The sequence below is a fragment of the Cajanus cajan genome, chromosome 2, assembly GCF_000230855.2.
Source record: "Cajanus cajan strain Asha chromosome 2, NIPB_CcT2T_4, whole genome shotgun sequence".
In the NCBI taxonomy this organism is placed as follows: Eukaryota; Viridiplantae; Streptophyta; class Magnoliopsida; order Fabales; family Fabaceae; genus Cajanus; species Cajanus cajan.
The window spans coordinates 66,233,616-66,258,680 of record NC_138518.1 but is presented as its reverse complement, the minus strand read 5'-3'; the positions used below and the strand labels follow the sequence as shown (position 1 = coordinate 66,258,680).

General features: G+C 28.4%; 1 protein-coding gene across 2 annotated transcripts; it reads left to right on the top strand.

Annotated features, from left to right (window-relative positions):
• The first annotated feature begins 13,669 nt into the window (after positions 1–13,669).
• On the top strand, positions 13,670–15,167 carry LOC109789060 (transcription factor bHLH35-like protein). Of its 2 annotated transcripts, none has more exons than XM_020347925.3 (3): positions 13,670–14,008; positions 14,109–14,255; positions 14,778–15,167. In XM_020347925.3, the coding sequence occupies exons 1-3, from the start codon at positions 13,901–13,903 to the stop codon at positions 15,054–15,056; spliced, it is 534 nt and encodes a 177-aa protein (XP_020203514.1). In that variant the 5' UTR covers positions 13,670–13,900; the 3' UTR covers positions 15,057–15,167. The 2 variants fall into 2 exon arrangements, with proteins under 2 accessions (XP_020203514.1, XP_020203515.1); XM_020347926.3 differs by having other exon boundaries at positions 13,743–13,978.
• The last annotated feature ends 9,898 nt before the right edge of the window (positions 15,168–25,065 follow it).

Below are 25,065 nucleotides of genomic sequence, written 5' to 3'. Positions count from 1 at the left end.
GCTTTTAATTTACATGTTTAAAAATATAAGATATTGAATAATTATATATATTTAATATAGTAAATATTTTTCAATAAATTAAAATTTCTATTTATTGTTAATATCAGTAACAATAACTTGTATTCTGTCTTCTTTATATAAATTACATACTTAAAAGTTTTTAATGTAAAAAAAATAGATATTACGAAGTAAAAAAAATAATTAATTATGTATTCATCTTTTTTTTTTTTTTTAATGATTAACGCTCCAAACTTACAATCTTAGCTAACATGACATTAATGTGTAGTTATTATTAGGAATATAATATGTGCATGTTGCATGATTATTACCGTTTAGATGTCAGTTGAAAATCATGTTTAATGAAAAAATATACATTCTAATGCAGAAAAAGTATAATTTTGTGATTGTAATTTTTTTTTCAATCCTATTTAAGTTGAATTTAACTAATTCTCAAACAAAGAAGTTGATCATTATAAAAAACATACATATAATATTTAAACTGTCAGATAAATATTACTATTTCTAATATTATATTATTGTTCGAGTGTCATATTGCGAATAGATATGTAATCTAAATTCAATGAATAGGAACATATTTAAACTTTTAAAATATAAAATAATGAGAAAAAAATTGTTTAATACTCGTTTGGAATGTATATATTCAAGGACTTTATCTATTTACGACTAATTTATGCTGAAAATTCTGATTTATCATCTTTAACAGAAGTTTTTTTATAGAAGATCTTTAAAAAAAATTATTTTCCTAATTATTATTTTTTCTATTTACAAGAGTTGAATAGGATACTTTAAAAAAGGAGACTAGTCCAATTCCACTTACTAATTACTGATTTGTTGATTTCTTCTATCTTATTTAAATATTCTCTTCTCAAACAAATAAAAAAAAAGTATATTTCTATTTAATTTAGCTCTCTACTTTTAATTTCATTCTCTCTCTTTTTTTACCAGAACAAACTTAGGTATAAGGAAAACCCTGTGCATCTAGAGGCACTGTCCTGAGAAAGGCCCAGAAGCATTTTTAGTGGACCCTACTTTTTTTAATGTAATGATGGACCCTACTTAGTCCATTTCTTACATAAGCCGATCGAGTCAAATCCAAAAGCTTACATTTCTGGGCTGTGTAACATTAACTATATGTGGCGAACATCACTTAGAATAGAATAATCAAAGAACCAACCAAGTATCAGCAGAAAAATAACATTATTGTATGTCCTTTTATATAAGAACTTGTTAGCTAGGTCAGAATTAAAGTAACTTTGAAGCGGAGAGTGATCTATAAGAATATATGTTTTCAGATTGTGATTATACATTCATAAAGAATCTGATTTTTGTTAGGAAGAGAAACACTTGTGTATATAGGTATAAATAAAAATAGACCGGTGCTAGCACATGCAATGAGAAAGAAGATACTACAGCACATTCTCTTTAGCTTAGTGGTACTAGCAAACACGATTAATTGGCCAAAAAGTTGTTTATGTTGAAACTAGAAGCAGTGCAAGGAATTGGATTATGTGCTTGCTTGTTTTAAATTTGGTGGAAAAAGAGTGGCTAGCTTTAACCAAAAATGCATGCTCACAAATTGCATCAGCCACTTTTAGGCCCTGCTTAAGAAACTAAATAATGCCTAATAATACAAAAGACTGATTTGACTCGCACAAAAAATTTAAATAAATAAAGTAGGGCAACTATATCTTTTCCATCCTGATATTAATTTGTTCAATCCTAATAAAAGAGAAAATTAATTTTAATCTTGTTTGCTAATTTTTTAAAGGAAAAACACAGTGGTTTCAAAAATACAAGTGCCTAATCCTAAATACTAATATGTTAATAAAAAAAATACTAAGTATGTATGGTTAGAGCTACTTTAATGCCAGAATTATGAGTTACTTCTATAGATAAGAAACGGTTACACTTCCAATTGCAGCAGTGTTAGAGATGGTTGACGTGGCAATGACAAGTAATTAAGCAATCGGACCTTATTTAAGCCACAATTGGTTGTCAACTTTTGATCGCAACCAAAATTAAAGAACTCATGAAAAGAAGATAGTGGTAAGTGAATGAAAATGTATGTATGAGCGTGTTATAAGTTATAATGCAATGTGAATAAACTTGTAGCAGTGCAAATGAAGTTGTGAGAGAAAATGATCATGTTTGAATTGACATTGAAGCAGAGCCAGTAGAAGAAATGTTTGAGTAGAAATTAATAAAGTGATGAAGCAGTATTGTGTTGCAGGAGAATCGCTGGGCAAATCTCCTTTGGCAGATTGCACACTAAGAAAGATGCACAGTGGCTACCTGCCAATAGAGAAGTTGCCCTGTAATGCAAATGCAACTACACACACAGAGGAATGAGTTTAGGAGAACGTTATTTATGGCTCCCTAGGATCGGCATATCCTATGGAACGATGCCTTTATTTTGCGTTGCATGTGTCCTTTCATATGGTTTTATTCTTTTCTATGCCAACCATCCTTTATGGTCAATTCTTTTTTAACATTAACCGCCAACATAGGAGAAAAGGCCAACTTTAACTTTCATTCTCTACACTTTTGTGTGCTACGTATAGGTTATGTTATGTGTTATGCGTTCCTTCCCATTCAAACATGCAAAAGTCCAACACAACCAATTAATACCTTTCTTTGGTTGCTTCTTATTTTATGGGACTAGAAACAGAATATTTGATTAATTTATTTTCAAAAAAACAAAGCACTTATAAAGAACTTTCCTTTTTTAGCTCTTAAACAGAGTTTAAAAAATTAATATTCCATATTATTGCAATCTTCTGCCTTTCTAATAAATTTATAGAAAGATTGGAAAGAGAAAAAGGCACAGGAGGCATCTTTTCAAAAGAGAAATGCAAAAGGACCTTTTTTTTATGAAAAAATAAATAAATTGCAATCAGAAAAATCGAGGAAATCGCGGCTTTGAGCATGATTTTACTTATTATGATATTTGATTTAGGGTTTTACAGGGCAATTCCCGTTTTGGCAGGAGGCTTGGCTGCACCGTTTATTAAACACATGGGCCTTCGCCACGGAAAAATCGAGGAAATCGACTGCTAGGCCCGACCACGCCTTTGCCCCGATCATCGCCAACTACCTCTACCTCGTCTTCACTGCCTTCGCCACCAACAATTTCAGCAAGTGGGCCTCGTTGGTCGGTTTGACCGAGACCTCTGTCATCCACCTCGGTAGCCCGAGCCAAAGCTAAAGCCAAGGACATCGGTGGCGGTACCTCTACCACCTCGTCCCCACTATCACTCAGCTCGGGATGGTTGGAGGGGAACACTACTTCGCATTGTAACGGAGGCAGCCTTGATATCTCACTTGAACCTGACCCCTCTTTATCAGACGCAGCACCTGACGCCTCTGAGGATGTCCAGCTCCTGGCCGAGGAATAGCCCTTATCCATTTATTATCACAAAATAAAAAATATAAAATTGTACCTTTGATCGGTAAGCTCGGCTAAAATCTTGAACTCAGAGACCTCGGAGAATTTACAGCAAGTGAAATCTCAAAACACCCCCCTATTTATAGGCAAGGTAAACGGGGGAGGTGAAAAGACGCCCCGGAAACACAGCCGTTCGATCTGGACAATCCAACGGTCCAGATTTGGTAACCGTTGAGCCCGTAACCGCTAGGGCCAACGTGGCAGGGACAACCACCGAGTCCTCAGCGCTGGTCCTCAGCTTTCAAGGTCTCGGCGTAAACCCTACAATCACGAGTCCTCGGTGATGGCTCTTAGCTTTCAAGGTCTCGGCGTAAACCTCTACAGTCACCGAGCCCTCAGCGCTGGTCCTCAGCTTTCAAGGTCTCGACGTAAACCCCTACAATCACGAGTCCTCGGCGATGGCTCCTCATCTTTCCAGGTCTCGGCGTAGACCCCTACAATCACGAGTCCTCGGCGATGGCTCTTAGCTTTCAAGGTCTCGGCGTAAACCTCTACAATCACCGAGCCCTCGGCGCTGGTTCTCAGCTTTCAGGGTCTCGGCATAGACCCCTACAATCACGAGTCCTCGACGATGGCTCAACATTCAAAATTTCAGTATAGTCCCGACAATCACCGAGTCCTCAGCGCTGGTCCCCAACGCTCAAGGTCTCGGCATGGACCCTCCAGTTAACGCCCCGGCTTAAACAAGCCTAGTAGTCAGACGGACCTGCTCCACCGAGGTCTCGGCAAAGACCTCATCAGGTGGGTGCCTCGTTATACCAGTCATTATCCATCCTTCCGAATCGAAGCAAAATACCTAATACTTTTAGACCGTCTTCGTCCTTGCTATCCTCAACGTTGCGGGGTTGTATACCGTATGGGATCGAGGCCGACCCGACCGACCCGACCGAATACCCGAACACACCGAACACTCACCAAACAGAAGGGGTCGGTTTGCTCGGCCGATTCCCGGGACTCCACCAGTATGATTACGAAAGGATTAATTTAAGGAATAAGCCAGATTAACCCCCTAATTTTCTGGGGCCCAGCTCCTAATCACGGCCCAATAAGAAACACTATAAATAGACCACCTTCGAGGTATGTAACTTTACTTTCAACTACCGCATTTATTACGCCGAGCACTTACTTGGACGTTGGAGTGTCTTTGCAGGCACACCCCCCCTCACATCGGACTACCCGGATAAGAACGAGAAGACCGAGACCCAGGATCAGACCCGCTATAATAAGGATAAGTGAAGTGTGTATCCTAACACAGGAACACTTCCCATTCAAACCTGCAAAAGTCCAACACAACCAAATAATTACCTTTCTTTGGTTGCTTCTTATTTTATAGGACTAGAAACATAATATTTGATTAATTTATTTTCAAAAAACAAAGCACTTATAAAGAACTTTCTTTTTTTAGCTCTTAAACAGAGTTTAAAAAATTAATATTCTATTATTGCAATCTTCTGCCTTTCTAATAAATTTATAGAAAGATTGGAAAGAGAAAAAGGCACGGGAGGCATCTTTTCAAAAGAGAAATGCAAAAGGACCTTTTTTTTTATGAAAAAATAAATAAATTACAATCAGAAAAATCGAGGAAATCGCGGCTTTGAGTAGGGTTTTACTTATTATGATATTTGATTTAGGGTTTTACAGGGCAATTCCCGTTTTGCAAGTTGCAAGTGTGTATTATTAAATGCATATACATAGTATAGTTAAAGTCAAACCGAAAAGTTCATCATTTTAATACGCGAACCACACGTTTGACTTTTGTGTATGGACGATGTAGTAAGTATTCTTGTAGCATATGCACTGCCAACTTTCATGGATCTGGCTCATCGTCCTTGTTCAGCCTTTCTCTTTCATAATCTGATAGAATGTGGAAGGCCAGATTCATTATTATTAAATTCATGTTTTTGAGCTATCATATAACTGTATAAGCTAGTCTTCAACTGAGTTTGCTTATTCTTTTTGGTATTGTGTTTATTGGACCCTATTGGGATCTCTTTGCTGTCTTTCTTTTACTTTTATATTGTTTTAATTTGCTACATTTCTGCTAGCACGTGCACATTCAATTTTGGTAGAGCTGAATTATTGAATTATTAAACACTGATGGAAGACCAGGTTCATTATAAATTTCGTTTTTAAGATGTTTGCCTCATGTTTAATTGTCAACTAGAGTTGGTTAATTTATTTGCCTCCATCTGATTATTGGTGCCTTTTTTTTTTGCTTTATGTTGATTGATTCAAATCGAATTTGGTATCAAAGATTTACAACAATTTTTGCATTTACTCAATCAATGGAACTAGAATATGTGATTTTTTTTTGTTTAATCTCATATATGACAAGGGGGAAAATATTAAATAACTTATTATCTCATTTTTATTTTTATTCTTATTTTACTTTAATTATTGATTCTTTTATTAGTAAAAAACACCAAAGAGTAAAATTGGGCCAACATAAGCCCATCGTTGCTAATAAAAAATACCTGATATTTTGTCATAAGATTGGGCCTCTGTTTGAGCCCAACGGACAGTGGGCACTGCGGTGCTTACCAGATCCTGCGCGGGAACTTAAACTTAAAGTTCATGATATATACACCTCCTTTTTTCTATAAGTATACCTCCTTCTTAGAAAAAATAAATAAATTTTTAAAATATTCTTAATTTTTTTTTGTTTTTAATTTTTAATTTTACATATACAATATTTAATTTAGTAATTTTTTTCAAACATCTTCCCTTTTTTTTTTTTTTTTTTTTTCAATTTTTACATGCATTCCCTTACTTTTTCTTCACCACACTTATCTTGATAACATGTAAAAATTAAAAGAAAAAAAATAAAGTGTGTGAAAAAAAGAAAAAAATAGCAAATTCAAAATTGGAGGTGTAAAATTAAAAAAATTTAAAAATAATTACAATATTTTATAAATTTTTTTAAAAAAAAATAAAGGAAGTGTACTTAAAAAAAATAAAAAAATAAAAAGATATATATCATGAGTCTAAACTTAATGCTCCCTGTAAATAACTTACACAAGTATGTGTCAGTTTCCGGGGTGATTTTTATTTATTTTTCCCATCTTTTTGGCTTTTCATTTTAATTATTATAATTACAATATCTTAAGATTTTATTTTATGAATTTTCTGTTCATTCCTGATTCTTCATTTAAGTCAAATCATTAATTTAGTAATATATATGTGTGTGTTTCTTTTTTTTTTTTTTCAAATAATAAAATTCTTATAATATAAAAAATATTTAAATATGTTTTTCATTTCTGTAAAATCAACAAGATTTTGATTCCTATAAAATTTTAAAAGAATGAAAATAAATAAATTTTTATAAAAATCAAAATCAAAACTCATTTAATTTATAAAGATTAAAAATATATTTAAATTTATAAAAATAATAATAAGAACCATCAATAATAATTATTAGATTAATTAAAATAAATAACTCAAATTAAAAGAATATAAACAAAATTATTTCATACTATCTTTATTATAGTTTTCTTTATAATAATTATTATTACAAATGTAATCATTACTATTCTCATCATCATTAATAAATAATATAATTATCAATCATATTAATAGATAATATGATAATAATAAAAAATTAAAAATTTTTAAATTAGCTATTCTTAAATGGTTAAGATTTTTATTTTATTTTTTATAAAAAATTGCTTGTCATCATAGAAAGACTAATTAATCCTATAACTATATGGAATTGTTAATTATCTTTTTATTTAATTGAATATATTAAATTAGATTTTTTTAAAATGGTCAGAATGCCTTCACAATGGCTTCATTCTCTTGAGATTTTCTTTTTCTTTTTTCTTTTAGATGAGAGCCACGAATCATTGCTTTCAACATGTTTTTTACGCAAAGAGAAGCAAAACATAACTAAAAAAAAATCAAATTATACAATACATTCGTGATATCTATCTATCTTTCGTTGCCTCAACTTAGTTTATTTTCGTCACTAATTAATAATCGAGAATATCCAATCAAAATATTTATTTGATATAGGTTAAGGTATAAAATAAAGAGAATAATATAATATAAATTGAATAATTTTTTATTTTATATATTTTTTAAAGAATAATGATTAATATAAATAAAATAATGCTAAATTTATTATAATATATTTTCATATTAATTATCATAATAAATTATTATTATTATTATTTTTAATGAAAATATGGTAGTGAGAATAATAATAATTAGGTGATAACAGAAAATAATAATAACAACAATAAAAGTGATAAAAATAAGGTGGTAATACCTGAGCTGAGACCATAATAATAGTTAGGTGATAACAGTAAAAATAATAAATGACACTATAATGGTGAAAGATCAAGGTATTATATGAAAGTGCATGTTTTGTACATGGGACAAAAAATTGTCCTATAATTTCTTAAGTAATAAAAAGTAAGTTTTTTTTCTTGTCTTGTTTACTCTTTTTTTATCTTATGACCTTTTGTAAATCAAAATTTTAAATGTAAAATAATTATTTTTTTATGTCTAACAACATGAATTTTAGCGAATTAAACATACTTTATATGTGTATTCATTGTTTAAGGTATGATTTTTAAAATTGAACCAAACATGTTAATGAAACCAATTCAATAAATAACTAGTCTGTAATTGATTTGATTGGTCTAGAAAACCATTTTGTAACAAATTGGTGAAAATTTTGTACAATTGATCAAAATCAATTTGAATTGATCCGATTAATTTTTTTTAAAAAAAATGTTTTAATAAAAATATATATTTAATAAAAAAATATAAATTAGAATAAATTATTTTCAATACTTACCTTACAAATATAATTTAATCATTAGTGTTAATTTATAATTTTTAATATCTTTATTTTTTAAATTTATATCATATTAATTTAATATTTCTTATTTTAGATGTAAATTTACTATTATTAATAGATATTTTTATATTTTATTAAAATTTAAATATTATATTTAGTTTATAATTTCACATGTACATTAAATGTTAAAAATTTATAATAATATTTTATTTTAATTTTAATATTATAAAATTACGATAATATATTTTATTTAATATTATTTTATATTAATAATTATTATTATTATGCTAATAATATTAATTTAATTATGATTTAATTACAGTTAAATTATTAATCTTTAAATAAGTATCTAAACCAATTTAATAACCCGCCGAGCTTTGGAAACATTTATTAAAAAACCCGCAACCTTCTTTTCTCCTTGGTTAGCTTGGAAATAGGAAAAACATAACCTCTTGCTTTTGAACCCAAGATTCTCATTCTATTATATTACTCCTTCTGTTTTTTTTTTCATAGTCGTTTAAGGTTTTGTACGGAAATTAAGGAAATCATTGATATTTTAGTTTTCAAAAATATTTATTACTTACTTTTCTATTTTACCTTTTTTAATTTTTGCATTTTTTAGACTGTTAACATACTCCATTAAATAGTTGTCCCTTTTTTTGTTTTTTTATAGTATTTTGTTGGGAACATATTGTTCTAATAAATGCACATTAACTTTATATGAGTAGTTAGAGAAAAATTAAGTAGACATTAAAAATAAATACACAGATTGTTCAGGAAACATGTATTAATTATCAAGGGTAAAAATGGAAGAAAAAAATTAATAACTCATTGATTTTAGTAATATGACAATGAAAAAAAAATAACAAATTCTGACAAAACGACTATGAAAAAAAAATGGAGGGAATATATAAGTAGGAATAGTGAGTCCCTTTCATAGTATTTAATTTTTTTAATAAAAATAGTTACAAAATATTTTTCCGACATTGTATATAGTGTGGTAAAATATTTATTGATAATTATTTTGTATGTTAATAAAAATTCTTATAATGATTAAAATATGAATTTTTGTGATACTTTTAATGATATTTATAATGATCACTAATATTAATTTTTAAATATTTAATCTATTTATTGACTTTTTATTATTGTCACTAAAAGTTTAAGAAATGATTCTTAGTTTTTATATTTTTCACTTATATATTTTTTAGTTGATTTCTTTTTAGTATATGTGAGATTTGATTTTTTTTTTCAATACACCCTTCCACTTTTAATATTATTTGACACAATACATGTACTAATGATGAGTGACTCTCTTTATAGGAGATCTAAGATATAACTCTGATATCATCTTAGAATAATGAATTATGAATTTAATTTAACCTATAAAATTGATTTGTAAGTTGAGAGTTATCTTCTATTTATATACTATTTAATTATTTTATTTCTAATTGATATGAGACTTAATTTTTTTTAATAAAATAAATTAGAAGTTATCTTTATTTTTTTACTGTCCATTTTCAATATCTACTTTTATAAATATATTTTTAATAATTATTAATCATTAATTATTAATATTTTTATTAGATAATAAAATAGAAATAATTAATTTATTAGTGTTAAATAATTATTATTAATAATAATAAGTTTTGGTATAATGATAAGGGGAAAAATATTTTTTGACATCCTTCTGTGATCTAGAGTAAGCCAAGAAAATCTTTCCACCCTCCCCAGCCCAAATTAACCTGATACTTTCCTTCAAAATCTATAATTATATATATGATTCATATTATGGGTTTAAAAATATCCATATATATTGTGTATGTTCTGTGAGTTCGTTCAAGCTTAATTGGTAAGTGTACTAGATAATTGTGTAGGACCAAGTAATTAACCTAGAGTTCGTGATGGTAAAAATTAAGGTTACTATTATTATAAGATGAGGATGTCATATCTTTTCTCCACTCTTAATTTTCTAACTGTGTTATCTTCCCATCAAAAAACTTATATGTAACAAGGGGAAAAATTCTATTCCTTGTATTTTTTTTTTTAAAGTAACTATAATATTAATATAAAATATTTACTATTAAAAGTAATGATTAATTTCTATTATAAATCGTGAAGATATATAAGATAAATATTTTTCAATTAATGTAAATGTGTACTCCTTCTATATATTATATACAAATGTGCTCGCTTTCATAAATTAATATATACATATCTTAAGGAGTACACAATTTACTGCAAAATAAACAATTCCTAATATAAATCCTATAAATTCTAACATTCAAATTTCAAATCACTCTATATAATTGGCAACTCTCATGAAGTCTGATCAGACATTTCATATATCAAAATTCTAAATTTTCAGTACTTGTATATTATTGCCGGGTTTTTCTTTTTTATGTAGAATTTGACTTCCTTCCCTCGAAGCACAAAGGCAGTACATGATCATGTTAGCCCGTGGACAGGTTTGGTGATATAGAAAATATTGCTCCCTTATTTTGAGCATGTGAATATAGATTCCAGGAACGATAAACAGATGAAAAGCATAGAGCTTTTTGCTAGAAGCCAATGAATAGATACAAATGTAACTTCCTTTTCTCAATTGAGAGAGAGACATGTCAAGCACAAATGGACAAGTAAGCCCAATGGAAGGATGAACTTTTTATCATTGGTACATGAGAGGAGGATGAGGAGACAGTAAAGTAGTCCATAGCTAGGAGCCTTCAAAAAGATAAATTATTAGTGCGTACAACAAAACAAAGCTAATAAGAGCAATTTAAGGAGGCATGCAACTACTAAAATCCGAACTTTCTTTTTGCCATGTAGCGTTAGTGCTTGCCTGTGCAAGAATGAGATAATTCAGTAGCAGACAAGTCCTATCGATTGCCTTTTATGCAGGTTACGTGCTATATGTTTGTCATTTCTAGCTTTAGAGAATGACCACCCAATCCCATGGTTTTTTCCAAATGGTTTCCTTCAACTTGGATTAATATATACCACACATACACATACCCTGCATTTCGTATGTATTAAATATTAATTAATTATTATTTCCTTAAACTCCTTCCTTTATCCATACATTCTATCTCTTGTTTATATAGTTTGGCTAGATACATGGTTACTATAAATTAAATAATTATAGGAATGTTAGTCCTTGATTATATATAATATATAGGAGACCCACAACTTATAAATCTTATTAAATCGATATCCTCAATAATTATTTTGGTGTTACTATCTGGTTGTTGTAAATCAATCATCAACGATAACGTTTAGTTATGATATAAAAAAGTAACTACCCTAATTAACGTTTTAATAAATTCAACTTAAAATATAAAAATTAAAATTAAAAAAATCCAATACATAATTACTAAGTTTCATTTCGGAAAATGATATTCTTAGATAAGTTTGAACAAAAAAGCAGAGGACATAGTTGTGAATGTAAAAAATATGATAATAACAATGTTGGTTTACAAATGTGAATGAAAATCTTATATTTGATAGAGTTAAATATGTTAGTAATATATAAATGAGAAAGACTCACAAATTTAATATTTTAAGATTTTATATTAAAATATGATGTCAAATTTATTTATGTAATTTTTTCATGACATGTTAATAGAAATCTCTCACATGTTTAATCTCCTCATATTTTCAACAATTAATAATAAAGTCAATAAAATTGTAAGTAGAACCATAGAAAAGTCTCCTCACCCATGTAGGGTTATTTTTAATTGTTAAATATATTATTAAATTAAATACACGAGTATTTTTAACTATTAAAGGACTTTTTCATCTTCACCTTATAATTCAACTATTTTTAAACAAATTTATTTCTTTGCACATTTCTTAAAATACAAAAATGATTCACGGACACATATGTGTCAATCTACAACAAGAGAGTTGAGTAAAATAAACTACAACAAAAGAGATCAAGACATAAATTGAAGAGATAAAGTATATATAGATGTGGTTAGTGATATTATGTGATGAGAAGATAAATAAGGAGAACTGATAGGTGTTAATTAAATGTATGTAATGAGTGAATATCCATAACTAATGGAATTGAAATAAGTTGATTGAATATAATTAGTGAGTGTCGTTGTAAATCTTGATAATATGTTCGATTTTTAGAAAATGTAAATATTCACTAGTCTCTGAAATAATAAGAAAGGGAAAGTGGAAAATAGTAAATATAATGAGAATGCAATTATATAATATGAGAAAAATGTAAGGTGAACACAGAAGCTGGTATTTGAAAAATGAAAATGAAAGTATAGTGTGTATAAACATGTGTATGTTATTATTGTTATGTGGTGGGTTCCAGTAGTTAATTTATACTTTTGAAATTAATTGAAGTAGGTAGAAGCCAGCGAATGTGGCTGTGCAGAAGTGGAAAAAGGGAACGATATAAAGAATAAAACAGAAATTGTGTCAGCACATGTGATACAACTGTGGCCTCTAGCTAGTGAAGGTTTGGGATGGCAATGTAACTATGTAAGGTTTTTTAGAGAGAGACAAAGGCAAAGGAAAGGAAGAGGCCCGTGAAGGGTGTGTGTGTGCTGTGAATGACTGATATGCATATGTCTCATTGGCAGTCACTGATATTATTTCTGACTGAGAATGAGAAAGACCATCCTCTCTTATTGTCCACTGGTTTCACTTCCCACTTCCCATGCAAATTTTAACACTATACCCTTGTTCAGTTTCTCTCATTCCTACCAATCCCTTTCACCACATACAATGGGTTTATTTTGTACTGCATTGAGAAATGAGCAATCTTATTGACTATTGTACTTGCCTCAGCTGAGACACCTTTTTTCATTTACAATGTAACACTATATCCAAAAAGGATGTCACATGCACGATCAAAATTTATTTTACCATGCATCATCATCAAATTTCTTGCTTCAGATTTCAAGATCAAATCCACCATATACTTCCAATTCATGATTGAGTAATCAATCGGAAGTATAATAATAAAATAAAATCAGATAAATAAATATATATATTTTTTATTTAAACCAAATATATCTTCCACTAACTCAGTCAAAAACTAATTTCGGTAGAGCTTGAGTTTAAATTCTCGCAATTCAACTCTGGAGCAACATTGCAGCTGCCACCCTCCAGCACAGCACCTTCTACACGTTCTAACTCCCACCCCTACAGTTATATTCTAATTTTTATCTTAAAAACCATACATTCTAATATAAATTTATAATTAAAAATATTTAATCACGCGTTCAAGTTACATTTAATAACTTATTGAAATAAATTCTATTAATAGCAAATTTTAATTTTCTCACCAGTATTATGTCTCTTTGTCTCTCTTCATTTTTATCATTTCACAGTCTGGTCAGTGGCTTTCTTTTTCCCATGTCTCTACGTGTAATAGGTGTGGAGGTGTCAGATAGTCTATCCAAATTTCCATTTGGGAATTTAATTTTTCCTTTAATTCCATATAGACAGAAATAAAGTAGCAATGTTTTATTTTTACGAATTAGAAATAGCTAGCAAGATTCGAAGACCCACCACTCCATTCACCAGCTATAAATACCCTGCCAGAGTTAAGTACTCTCAATTTAACATTCACCAGAGGGACACATAAAGCAAACTAAACAGAGGAAATGGCTTGCAGGGTGCAGAAAAGGATATCACTGCGCAGAAAACTTCACATTCTGCGAGTCCTTACCAACTCAAATTCTGTAATGCAACCCAACACCATCTATAATTCTGTATCTGTTACCACCTCTCTTCCCCTGATTTCACAATTTACAATTATGATAACTGTTTTTTCATGCACTCAAGTTGTTTTCTTTCTGATTTATTTTGAAGGCCAAGAGAACCTCTATTGCCAAGAGTGCCGTTCTACGCTTATACAAGCTAAAGCTCGCGCTGGAAACTGTCAAAAGACAGTATGAAAACCTACTAGCCACCAGAAGAGAGTGTATTAGTCTATTGAACCATGTCAAAGAGAACAAGGTATGCTTATTCTCTTAACCTTTTTCTCAAGACCATACATTCAAAACTAGGATAGAATGAAAATATCCTATCATAAATAACATGATTCTACATTAACTATAACATGGCAAAGATTCTATATTAACATGTGATATAATTAAAATAGTCTATGTAAGAAGAAGAATAAACCTCACCTCATGAACTATTGTAGAATTGGGGTTTGAACCTCATTCAGAACTTGTTTAGATACAAGATTATAAGAGTAGAGTTTCTTCTAAATAATTTGATTCAATTTAACATTTATAGTTAAAAAAACTCTTAAAAAAACATTTTATTTTAGGCATGGAAATTCTGAAAAACTCTTATAAATTTTATTTATAAAGCTTTCAATCTTAAAAGTTAGCTTATAGGATGAGAGTTGTCCCCTACTTTCATCCATCCATTTTAGTTACATTACTAGATAGGATGGGATCTCTATGCTTTAGCTAACATGGTATTGAATATGGTTACTTTTATATTTAATGTTCCTATAAAATGTAACAGGATGTGAAAATAGAGAAGGTGAGGACAGGAACTTTTATGGTGAGGATCACCTGTGAGAAGGGGGGTGATAAGCTGGTGACTGTTTTAGAGGCATTTGATGAGATGTGTCTTGATGTTCAGCAAGCCAGAGTTTCATGCGAAAATGGTTTTTCTATGGAAGCCATTGCTGTGGCTGAGAACCAAACTCTGAATGTAAGAGATATTACTGAAGCGCTTCTAAAAGCTATTGGAAGTGGTGAAAAGGACTCGCACAAGTTTGACCAATGCTGTGATTTGTGACTTTTTTGAGTACTCTAATGCGTTCAATGCATGTCTTCGTCTGTGTATCTCAAACTAGTTAATACTAATTTCACTTTCATCTTTTATAATGAATTATACCAATTTCCTGTATTCTCTTTCTGCTATCAAAAAATACATAATCATTTTCCTACTTTAAAATGATGATTTAAAGCCAAATGAGGAATCGGCTCATTGATCAGCACAAGAAATTTCTTAACAATCGGATCATGAATTCGTATTCGTAATTCCCATTTAATATACTAACATGTAGGATAATGTGATATTTGTTAACTTCCGTTGTGAATTTTGCTCTCTCTCTCTTAATCTTAAACAGTAAATATCTAGAAAATGGTTCGTATTGTATCTCGTCTAGATGAGGTAAACTGAGGGGACCCATTTAGAGGAGATATTTTGCCGTTATAAATTCCTTTTGAACACAGATATTAGACTAAAATTTTCCTTCATATACACAAGGTTAATAGTGTTTAGTTAGATTGATTTTGGGTTTAAAAATTAAACAGAAATATTATTTGATAGGCAGAATAACAACACCTTGGCATAACTAAAATAGCCCAATATGCAGAGAAATTAATTTCTCCCAATTCACAAGAATTTGTGAGGAGCAATAATAAATAAATAACGACACAAATACATAAGAGATACACAAGATTTTTAGGATGAAAAACTCTTAAAAGTAAGGGTAAAAGCATAAGTCATTTGAATAAAAAAAAAATTGACAAATATGTCTCAAAATTGGTGCACAAATTGTGTTTATAACAGGCCTAAATAACTAAATACAAACCATTACTAACAAAAAATAACGCCAAAACAGAGCTACTATACAAACACGCTTTAGACCTCAAATCCCTAATCCCACTATTGAAAACCAATAATCATGCTTGTAAAATCTGTTGCTCAAATTTTAGCCCAATCCTACAGGCTACAGTAAAAGAATACTGCCACTGTTAGGTGACTATGCCTTAGCTTTTCTTCTTCTCTTCTCACTTTTTGGTTGCTTTTTTGTCACCAAAATGAATCTCATTCTCCTCAATATAAATCATCACCACTTAAATGAAATATAAAATGACTTTGTACATTTGAGTGTTTCTCCATATGCGTAGAAAACCCAAAATAACATTAATATCTTTTCTCTTTTTTTTTCGGTTTGGCTTGTGTACGGCAGAAAGTGGGAAAGAGTTTTTATATTGATAGTCACGGGTTAAGTTTACTTTCTCACAACCATGCATGAAATAAGTACTCATTTCAGAAAGATCTTTAAAGTTTTTTCTTTAGCTTAATTTTTTTTTTTTTTTTTTTTTTATCTTTCCTCCTGCCTATACGACGTGCTCAAGAATAACATTAATAAAGCTTTAGTTTTAAGCAAATCAATAAAAAAAATTGTTATTAAATATGTAATGTAAAAAATTACATATATTGATAAATAAATAAAAAGTAAAATACTTCACATGTTAGGGTTTTTGTAATGGGGTTAGACAAAAAAGGGTTTAAAACCTATAAGGACTAAAGACGAAAATAATCATATTTGCAAGGATGGTAATCAAATTTAAAAAATTTTAAAAATACCTTTAATTTTTTTATTAAATTTTTACTGGTATTCAATAATTTGGAATCAATGCTAGACACCAAAACTTGGGCTCCTGTGATGGCCAAATTGAAGTGTTGAATACAAATTTGGATAATTCTACCGCTTCGCGTCAGACATTAGGTGGTGAGCTAGAAGTTATTTAGATGTCAATGGAAACGGATTCAGGAAGTTTTACAAGGCTCTTGCCATATTTTTGTTCCCGTAACTTTGACAGAGAGTTCTCTTAAGTGTTTTGAAATTAATATAATTAGGAAGAAATTTTCATTTTACAATATTAGTTTTGTAAAATTAATTTAAATTTTTAATCTACAAACATCAATGATATTCGAATTTATCTTCACTAGTACAAAAGAGGTGTACTACATCGAATATTTTGAGTTTTTTACGTCAGAAAACATATGTGGGAGACGTAAATTTTATGTCGGATATGCAAAATCGACGTAAATTTACGTTGGACATTATGACATCCGACGTAAAAAAGTAGGAAAAAAATATAAAAAAAGTGCTACCCAAAAGAAAACGCTTCGTATAACAACCCAAAAGAAAACGCTCACTACCTATACAAATAGAACAACCAAAAAATCAAATAAAACAGATAGCTAGAGTAGTAATGCAAAGTAGAAAAGTGCTAACGAAACCTTGATTCATACCTGAGGAGCAGCAACAATGTGCAAATGAGTAACAAAGAGTTCATCCCTCTGCAAAAGACAAAAAAACGATTCAGTAACAAAGGAGAGGGAGAAGGTTTAGAGAGAAAAAAATGAAAAGTGATGAAAAGTGAATGCGCGCGGTGTGCCTCGCGCACTCTTATTCAAATTTACGTCCTTTTTTACGTTGGACCTGGTAGGGTCCGACGTAAAAAGTCCAATCTACGTCGGAGATGTGTTGTGTCCGACGTAGATTGGACTTTTTACGTCAGACCCTACCAGGTCCGACGTAAAAAAGTTTGCGAAAATTACAAAAATGTCACCGCATTTTTTTTACGTCGGATTTTCGTATTTCTGACGTAAAATGGGTGACGTAATATGCTGATTTTCCACTAGTGCTTCCTTAAGTTAAACTCTTAATCTACTTTTTAAGGTGGCATTAAAACCTACATTCTAGCGATTTGTTAGTGGGTTTATTTGATAATTTGCTATCAAACCGTTATCGAACCATTTGCGGATCTCTAGTACTGTAAAAAAATTTCACGTTTAAGATGTTCAATCCTTGATGTGAGAGGTGTGTTAGAGATTTTACATCATCTAGAAATAAGACCATATAAACTTCATGATTGAAATGTTCAATCCTTAACATGAGGAAAGTATGTTAGATATCTCATATTAACTAGGAATAAAGTTATAATATAGTACATATAAGTAAGAAATAATCATCACTTTAGAAGTCAATTTTGTATGATTGAATTAAGTTATTATCCATTTTCTTAAAAAGATTTAAATGAAGGAGAAGCAGGCAACCATATGAGTTTCATCTCCACTTAATTTCTTCTTATTTTATTTGTTCTTCATGTGTAACAAAAGTCCCATAGGATAAGGTTGATGAACTTGAATTGCATCTCTATGTAGTTTTGTTGATTTTTTTTTTCATTTGATTTAATTTTTATGTTATGTGGTTCAATCCGTTTTCTTATGTTTTATTTAAATTTCTATAGTTATATAGATATCGATCTTCAGCTTGCACGACTGTTGGAACGTAGGCAAGAACTAAGATAGTTTGCATAGAATTAGGTGTATGTGTATCTATAAATAAAACATCAAATCAATGAGTTTTTAAGATTTTTCGTTTTCATTACACAAAATTAGATATTTACAAAGATAATAATAATAATAATAATAATAATAATAATAATAATAATAATAATAATAATAATAATAATAATAATAATTCAATATGATGATTTATAACAATAGCCAATAGGTTCAACAATTTTTTGTTCACTACTTTAATATCAAAATCATTTTATCTTCAATGTCCTTATTAATTATTTTTTACTTTTTTATCTCACTTTTACACAATTTCTTATCCTCGGTTATTTTTACATTCACTCATTACTCACACAACATCTCTTTTCTCTTTTTATTTTACTTTTTATTCGAATAAAATATATAAAAGTATAAAATATCTCTTTTTTTTTACTAGTAATAATATATATATATATATATATATATATATATATATATATATATATAAATCAGTGTGCTAATATGGATTGATTTATATCAACAACTCAAATCAATAAAAGTTCATAAGATATTAAAATAAAAATAAATAAATAAAAAAGCGTAAGGTTAGAAAGAATCGTACATGTTTATTTTTATTCTAGTTTACTCTCTAGAATTGAGAGTTATAGAACAACAAAAACATGTTTTACCTTTATTAATACTACAAATGCATTTTGACGAAGTAATGTGATTTTGTACGTTTCAATTTATGGGCAAATTATTTAATAGTTTTTGTTTGTTTTAGTCTTTGAATATTTGAGTTGGTGGGCAGATGTCTAGATGAAAAATTACAAATTTAAAAGTTTTTATACGACTTAGGTGAGCGGAAAATTTGCCCTTATAATATGTTAGTCGTGGACTTTGAGTTCGTGTCGTAATCCATTCTTGACACAGAACTCTGAAACAAAATAGTAATATTTGTGTAGTTTTTATTATTACAAACTCTAAGACTTGCCAAAACCATTTTAAAAATATCATACAATGAAAGAAAAAGAAGGAAAAAAAGCTACCTAATACCTTATGTGAGATAGTGTGTGTAAAGGAGTTCGAGGAAAAAAAAAAAATAAAATATATATATATATATATATATATATATATAATCATTAATTCTATTTCAAGAAAAAATTATGCATTATTGGTGTTAAAGCTTTATATTATCAATTTCAAATCTCTTTTTAAATATATGCACTATATATTTTCTCTTACAAAAATTAATTGCCTCTTGGCAAAGGAGTCATAAGTCAGAACTCATATGTAACATCCACTTGTTTAGAATATTTGCTTCTGAATTCAAAGGTGACACATTAAATTGGTTTCTGTATATCCACATGCCAAGTTGATCATGAACCTATTTTAACTGTAAGAAATTGCTGCTTCTTTGGAAGATAATAGATGTCATAATAAGTATTAAAAATCGTCACTATAATATGAGTTGTGACGATATTTCAAATTCTCCCCACTTGTGACAATAATTCGACTCACTAATAATTTTTAAATGCCACTGAAAAAACTTTTAAAATTGAAAATAAATAGTCACTAATAAGAATAATAATAAATATTTATTTTAATTTATAAAAAAAATAGTTTCAGTTTTAAAATATAAAGTTATTTATTTATCTTTTAACTAATAAATAATATTCTTTTCTAGACCAAACAAGTAATAATAATTTGTGTTTTTTACTTAAGTTATCTAATTTTAAATTCTTGACTTTAAATATAAAATTAGTTATAATAAGATAAGAATATTCACTTCATATACTTTTATTATTTTCTATAGAAGTTAATTACTGTTTTTAATAATAATGTTTTATTAATATCACGATTAAAAAAAAAACTTTATATCCAAAGTGGTCTATGGGTTTACTTTACCTTAAACCCTACTGGATGATCAAAGTGATGTGTGTAGAGTTTAGGATTTACTACTTAATTGGTGGCTCATGTGCTAGAAGAAAACTCAGTACATGATCAATGGTAAAGCTCATAACGTTACTTGTTGTCCTTTGGGAGTTTACTTTGAATCCCCTGCACTATACACAAACATATGAATCACAACCAATCATAAGAAGTTAGTTCATCCCAAATAATTTAATTATCAATATTAAAGAAAATTTCAAACAATAAACAATTTAACAGAGTTATAAGTTGTTAGGAGGGAGGTACTCCTAATTGACTCTAAACACCTGGCTAATGTAGGTTTTCTCACACACCAGTTACCTTAAATTGGCGAGGGCTTTGCTAAAGCCTAAAGTTGTTACAAGCTCATTTTGTAACATCATTCCTTTTTGATCCCAAACTTCAGGAAGTCGTTGTTTCCTCATCGGTGGTTGGAATTATGATCAGCATCTATCAAATCGAAGAAGGCGATAAGTACTGCTAGGAAACTACTTTGCATGTGGGTTTCGGAGTGTAAAACTCCACATGCATGACATTATACAAATCTTGCTAGAGACAGAAAATAGAATTGACGTTGGTTTTGAAAACTGCTCCGACCATTATGATCACGAGGTCGCAAAAAGTAAGAATGCATGCTTGAATGTGTAAAACGACAACCATTTGACTTTCTTTTCCAGAAGACAAAACTAAACGACAAATTGAAACTCAAGGGTATGTAAGGATTTGAATTTACCTAGTTGAAAGTAAGTAACTTGAGACTTGGTCTTGATCACACATAACGTGTATGTGATGAGAATGAATAACATAAAGCTTGGGTTTGTATATTGGCCGAGAGTTTTGGAGCCAAATTTTTTTTTTGATTAGTGAGAAAAAAATAAAAAGGAGAGAGGTTTGGTGCCAATTTGAGAAGCATGGATTGTTGATTTGGTTTAGTGGTATCTGGTGAGCGTGTGTGCGTGATGAGTAAGTATGATGGTGGGTGGCCGCGTTGATGAGAAGATTATGAGAGGGAACAAGATTGAGAAGTGAATTGTAGAAGTGTTTTGTGGTGTAAGCCACCGAGAACAAAAGAAAAGAATCAAAGTGAGGTTAATAATGAAATTAAATGAGGGTATGTTAAAATATGTGCAAAGGGAGACAATTTTCAGTATCAAAAGGTTAGGAATATTTAGTACTTGTAAGATTCAAGAAAAAAGTTTGAGCAAGTTTTGAAGTTACAAAGAACTTTAAGAAATATTACGAAATTTTAATAAAATTTTATACGTATATTTTTAACAAGTTTAGGACATGAGAAAAATAATGGGTATCCATAGATCATTCAAGAAAATGCATTCGAAACATTGGGACCTCAATATAATTATTTTAGACAACAACAAGGACAATTAAGATAGCTATACGTTAATAATTTTGTTTGTGTGTGAACATAAGAGGAAAAACCTAAAAACACTATAAAATATATATATATATATATATATATATATATATATATATATATATATATATAAACTTATTAGGAAACACAGTATAATTGTTGTCTGCCAAAGCAACATAATATACAAAAAGAAATGAACAAAATAAAAAATCTTTAATTGTCTATATAAGGATTGTCCAAATTTAATTAATTCATCAGCAACTTGATTACTCTTTTGTGTGAATCCATACAAAATTAACTACCATTAATTCTCTTAAAAATATAATATTATGTACCAAAGCACTACTCAGATGAGTAACAACACAACCCTTTGTCAACGGATGGAAATGTTAGAATTAGACCCCATAATAATCTCTTTAAACCCGGGTTGTCATGCATTGCAAACACCTAAAAACAATTTAACAATATAACAACTAACTAGTATTTGTAATTCAAGAGATTAGAGTTTCAAACATAAAGGCACTTTCCAAGTTGAGATAATTAGAAGAATATAATTTTGCTATTTGAATTTGACCACTTTGGTCCTGAACGAGTTGTAAAGTGTTTTAAGTTATGTTTACTGTTAGTTATTAATTTAATTCGCTAAATATGTTCATCACTAATCTATCTTAGTCCTTGTATATCCTTGCAAAATATTGTAACTTTGAATAACAACTTAATTTAAAAGTGTTTAATCAACTAAAAAAAATTACATGAATTTTATTTTAATTAAATTATTTTTTATAAAACTCTTAGTGAAAAGAATTAGTGATAAATTATTTAATGTAATTAATTACAATAATTAATAACTTTTTTTACACCACAACAATTAATAACTTTTTTTATCTATCAAAATTATAATTTACTATCTTAATAAAATACCAAAATAAAAATATGCTTAATTTAGCCTTTGATTTGCGATATTTTATTAACGAAAAAAAAATGAGTGATTGCAAACTTATATTTTATTTTTATTTATTATAAATAAAAATAATTAATATTAATATTAAATAGTTAAAATATTGATAATTTCATAAATATAATCATATCATACTCTCTTAGTGAAATAAAATAATTGCTATAAGCAATAGGTTTGATTTAAAAAAAAATCCGACCTACATAAAAAAATATTTTATATCCTTTTTAAATACTTATAGATTCCTTCATGCATTTTAAAAAATAATATACTTTTCAATTCTTTAAAATATAAGTGAACTCCTATACATATATACATGTATAATTTATTTTAAAATCATGCAAAAATACCTAGAAAGTTGCTTGTGAAAGTACAAGCTGAAACATTATTAACTAGTATCTGTATATACCTGATTTACAGTACAAGTTACTTGATTAAGACCTGATTTCCTAGGATTAAAACTTAGTACGTTATATTTATCACCAAATTAAGTAGAAAATATGTTTCTTATAATATTTGTAAACAAGAAAAAAAATAAAAATTATATATATATATATATGCACACACTCCCTCGTAACTCAAACATAAGGAAAAAATCATAAATTTTGGATCTAAAAATAGATAAATTTTAATTAATTTTATTCTATTTAATGTTACTATCTCCAAAAATTAAATTAATTGAGATTATTTTTCGTTTTAATATTAAGTTTTAATGAAGAGTCGTATGAAAAAATTCACTTTTAACTAAGTTTAACAAAATTAATGAATATTAACTAATTTATTAATAAATATATATATCAATCGGTATTCTTAGGGTATTGATTAAGAAATTCAAAGTATAAAGTTTGTATCCAAAAATGTATCGCATTTTCTCGTGTGACTTTATTGTAATTTAATAATATATATATATATATATATTAATTGTTTAAACAGTATCTTTAGGACAGTGTAGTCAATAAATTTTTTTTTAATTAATGTACAAGTTAGTAAAATTTGTTTATAATTGAGTAAAAAAAATACTTAAGATAGAACATTTCAATTTAAAAATAATTTATTTGAATTTTCGTTTACAGGTTGTGAGGTTAGATTAATATCCACGTTAACGTGTTTATTGAAAAACTGAAATCAAACTAATTAATAATAGAGAGGAAAAAATCTTCGAATTTAATGCGACTTACAGATTACATGTATGTGTGATTCAACAGAGCATGTGAAATACATTCCATTGGTTTGTCAACACATAGTGGGCATTGGGATCATCAAATTGCCATTATTCTTTAAAAATTTGGAGGATATCATTTATTACTATTAAATAATACTGGTCCTTCAATAAAAAGAAAAAAGAAATAATTCTCCCACGGAAATTAGAAAACAATCAAACAAACTTTGTCAAAGTTTATATAACTATAAGGAAAAGGACAAAAATGCTCACCGTGTGGAACTGAGATGTTTTCATCCCCCATCTTAATCTTATTCATTACTATTTGTTAATTTTATTCAAATAGTAATTTATTTAAAGATAACAAATACTTTTCATCCATATTAAAATTATTAATAAAATTCATTTGATAAATGAAGAAATAAAGGGGTGAACCAAAATAGTTTAACTAATTCATAGAAATGTGGTATTACAGGGAAATCATACCATGCGAGCTAATTTTAGAATTTATAAAATATTATCCGATACATACAAATATGGACATAAATTCAATAAAAAAAATTACAGTTCAAATGTTGAATTAACGTATTTATTTTTTGTTTGTATGTACAAAAGAAGTTTAATATTCAAGTGTAAAAAAATTATTTAAATAATTTCTTTTTCTAATTATTTTATTAAACTATTATAATTTTTTTAATATATATATATATATATATATATATATTATAAAGTAATGAAACACGTTTCCTAAATATACTTAAAAACAAGATTTCAGTTAAAATATTTTTAAAAAAAATTCCTGCAAATATAATATATATGATCAATGAAACATATATCCTTGTATATTAAAGCTATATAAAGTGACACGTGCATCTCTCTAGATTTATATATATATATATATATATATATATATATATATATATATATATAATTATTTTGAATTAATACAGATATCTTTATTATAGATTTTGTCTCATTGCATAAATTCCCTTTTATTTTTTAAACATTATACAAAACCCTTTTTATTTTTTTAATGTATAACTAAACAATGTATTGGACTCATAAATTATAAAACATGAAAGAATAAATAATAAATTATATTGAAAGTAATTAAATTAATAAAAATTAATTGAAGTGTATTCCATTTTTCTAAATTTAGCACATAACATATCGTTCATAACATCTTTGTTGCATATAAATAAGTAGTATTTTAGTTTTTGTAATACATGATATAATTTATATAATTAAAATTCATAGTAAATAAATATTTTTAATGTATAAAATATATTTTAAATTTATGATA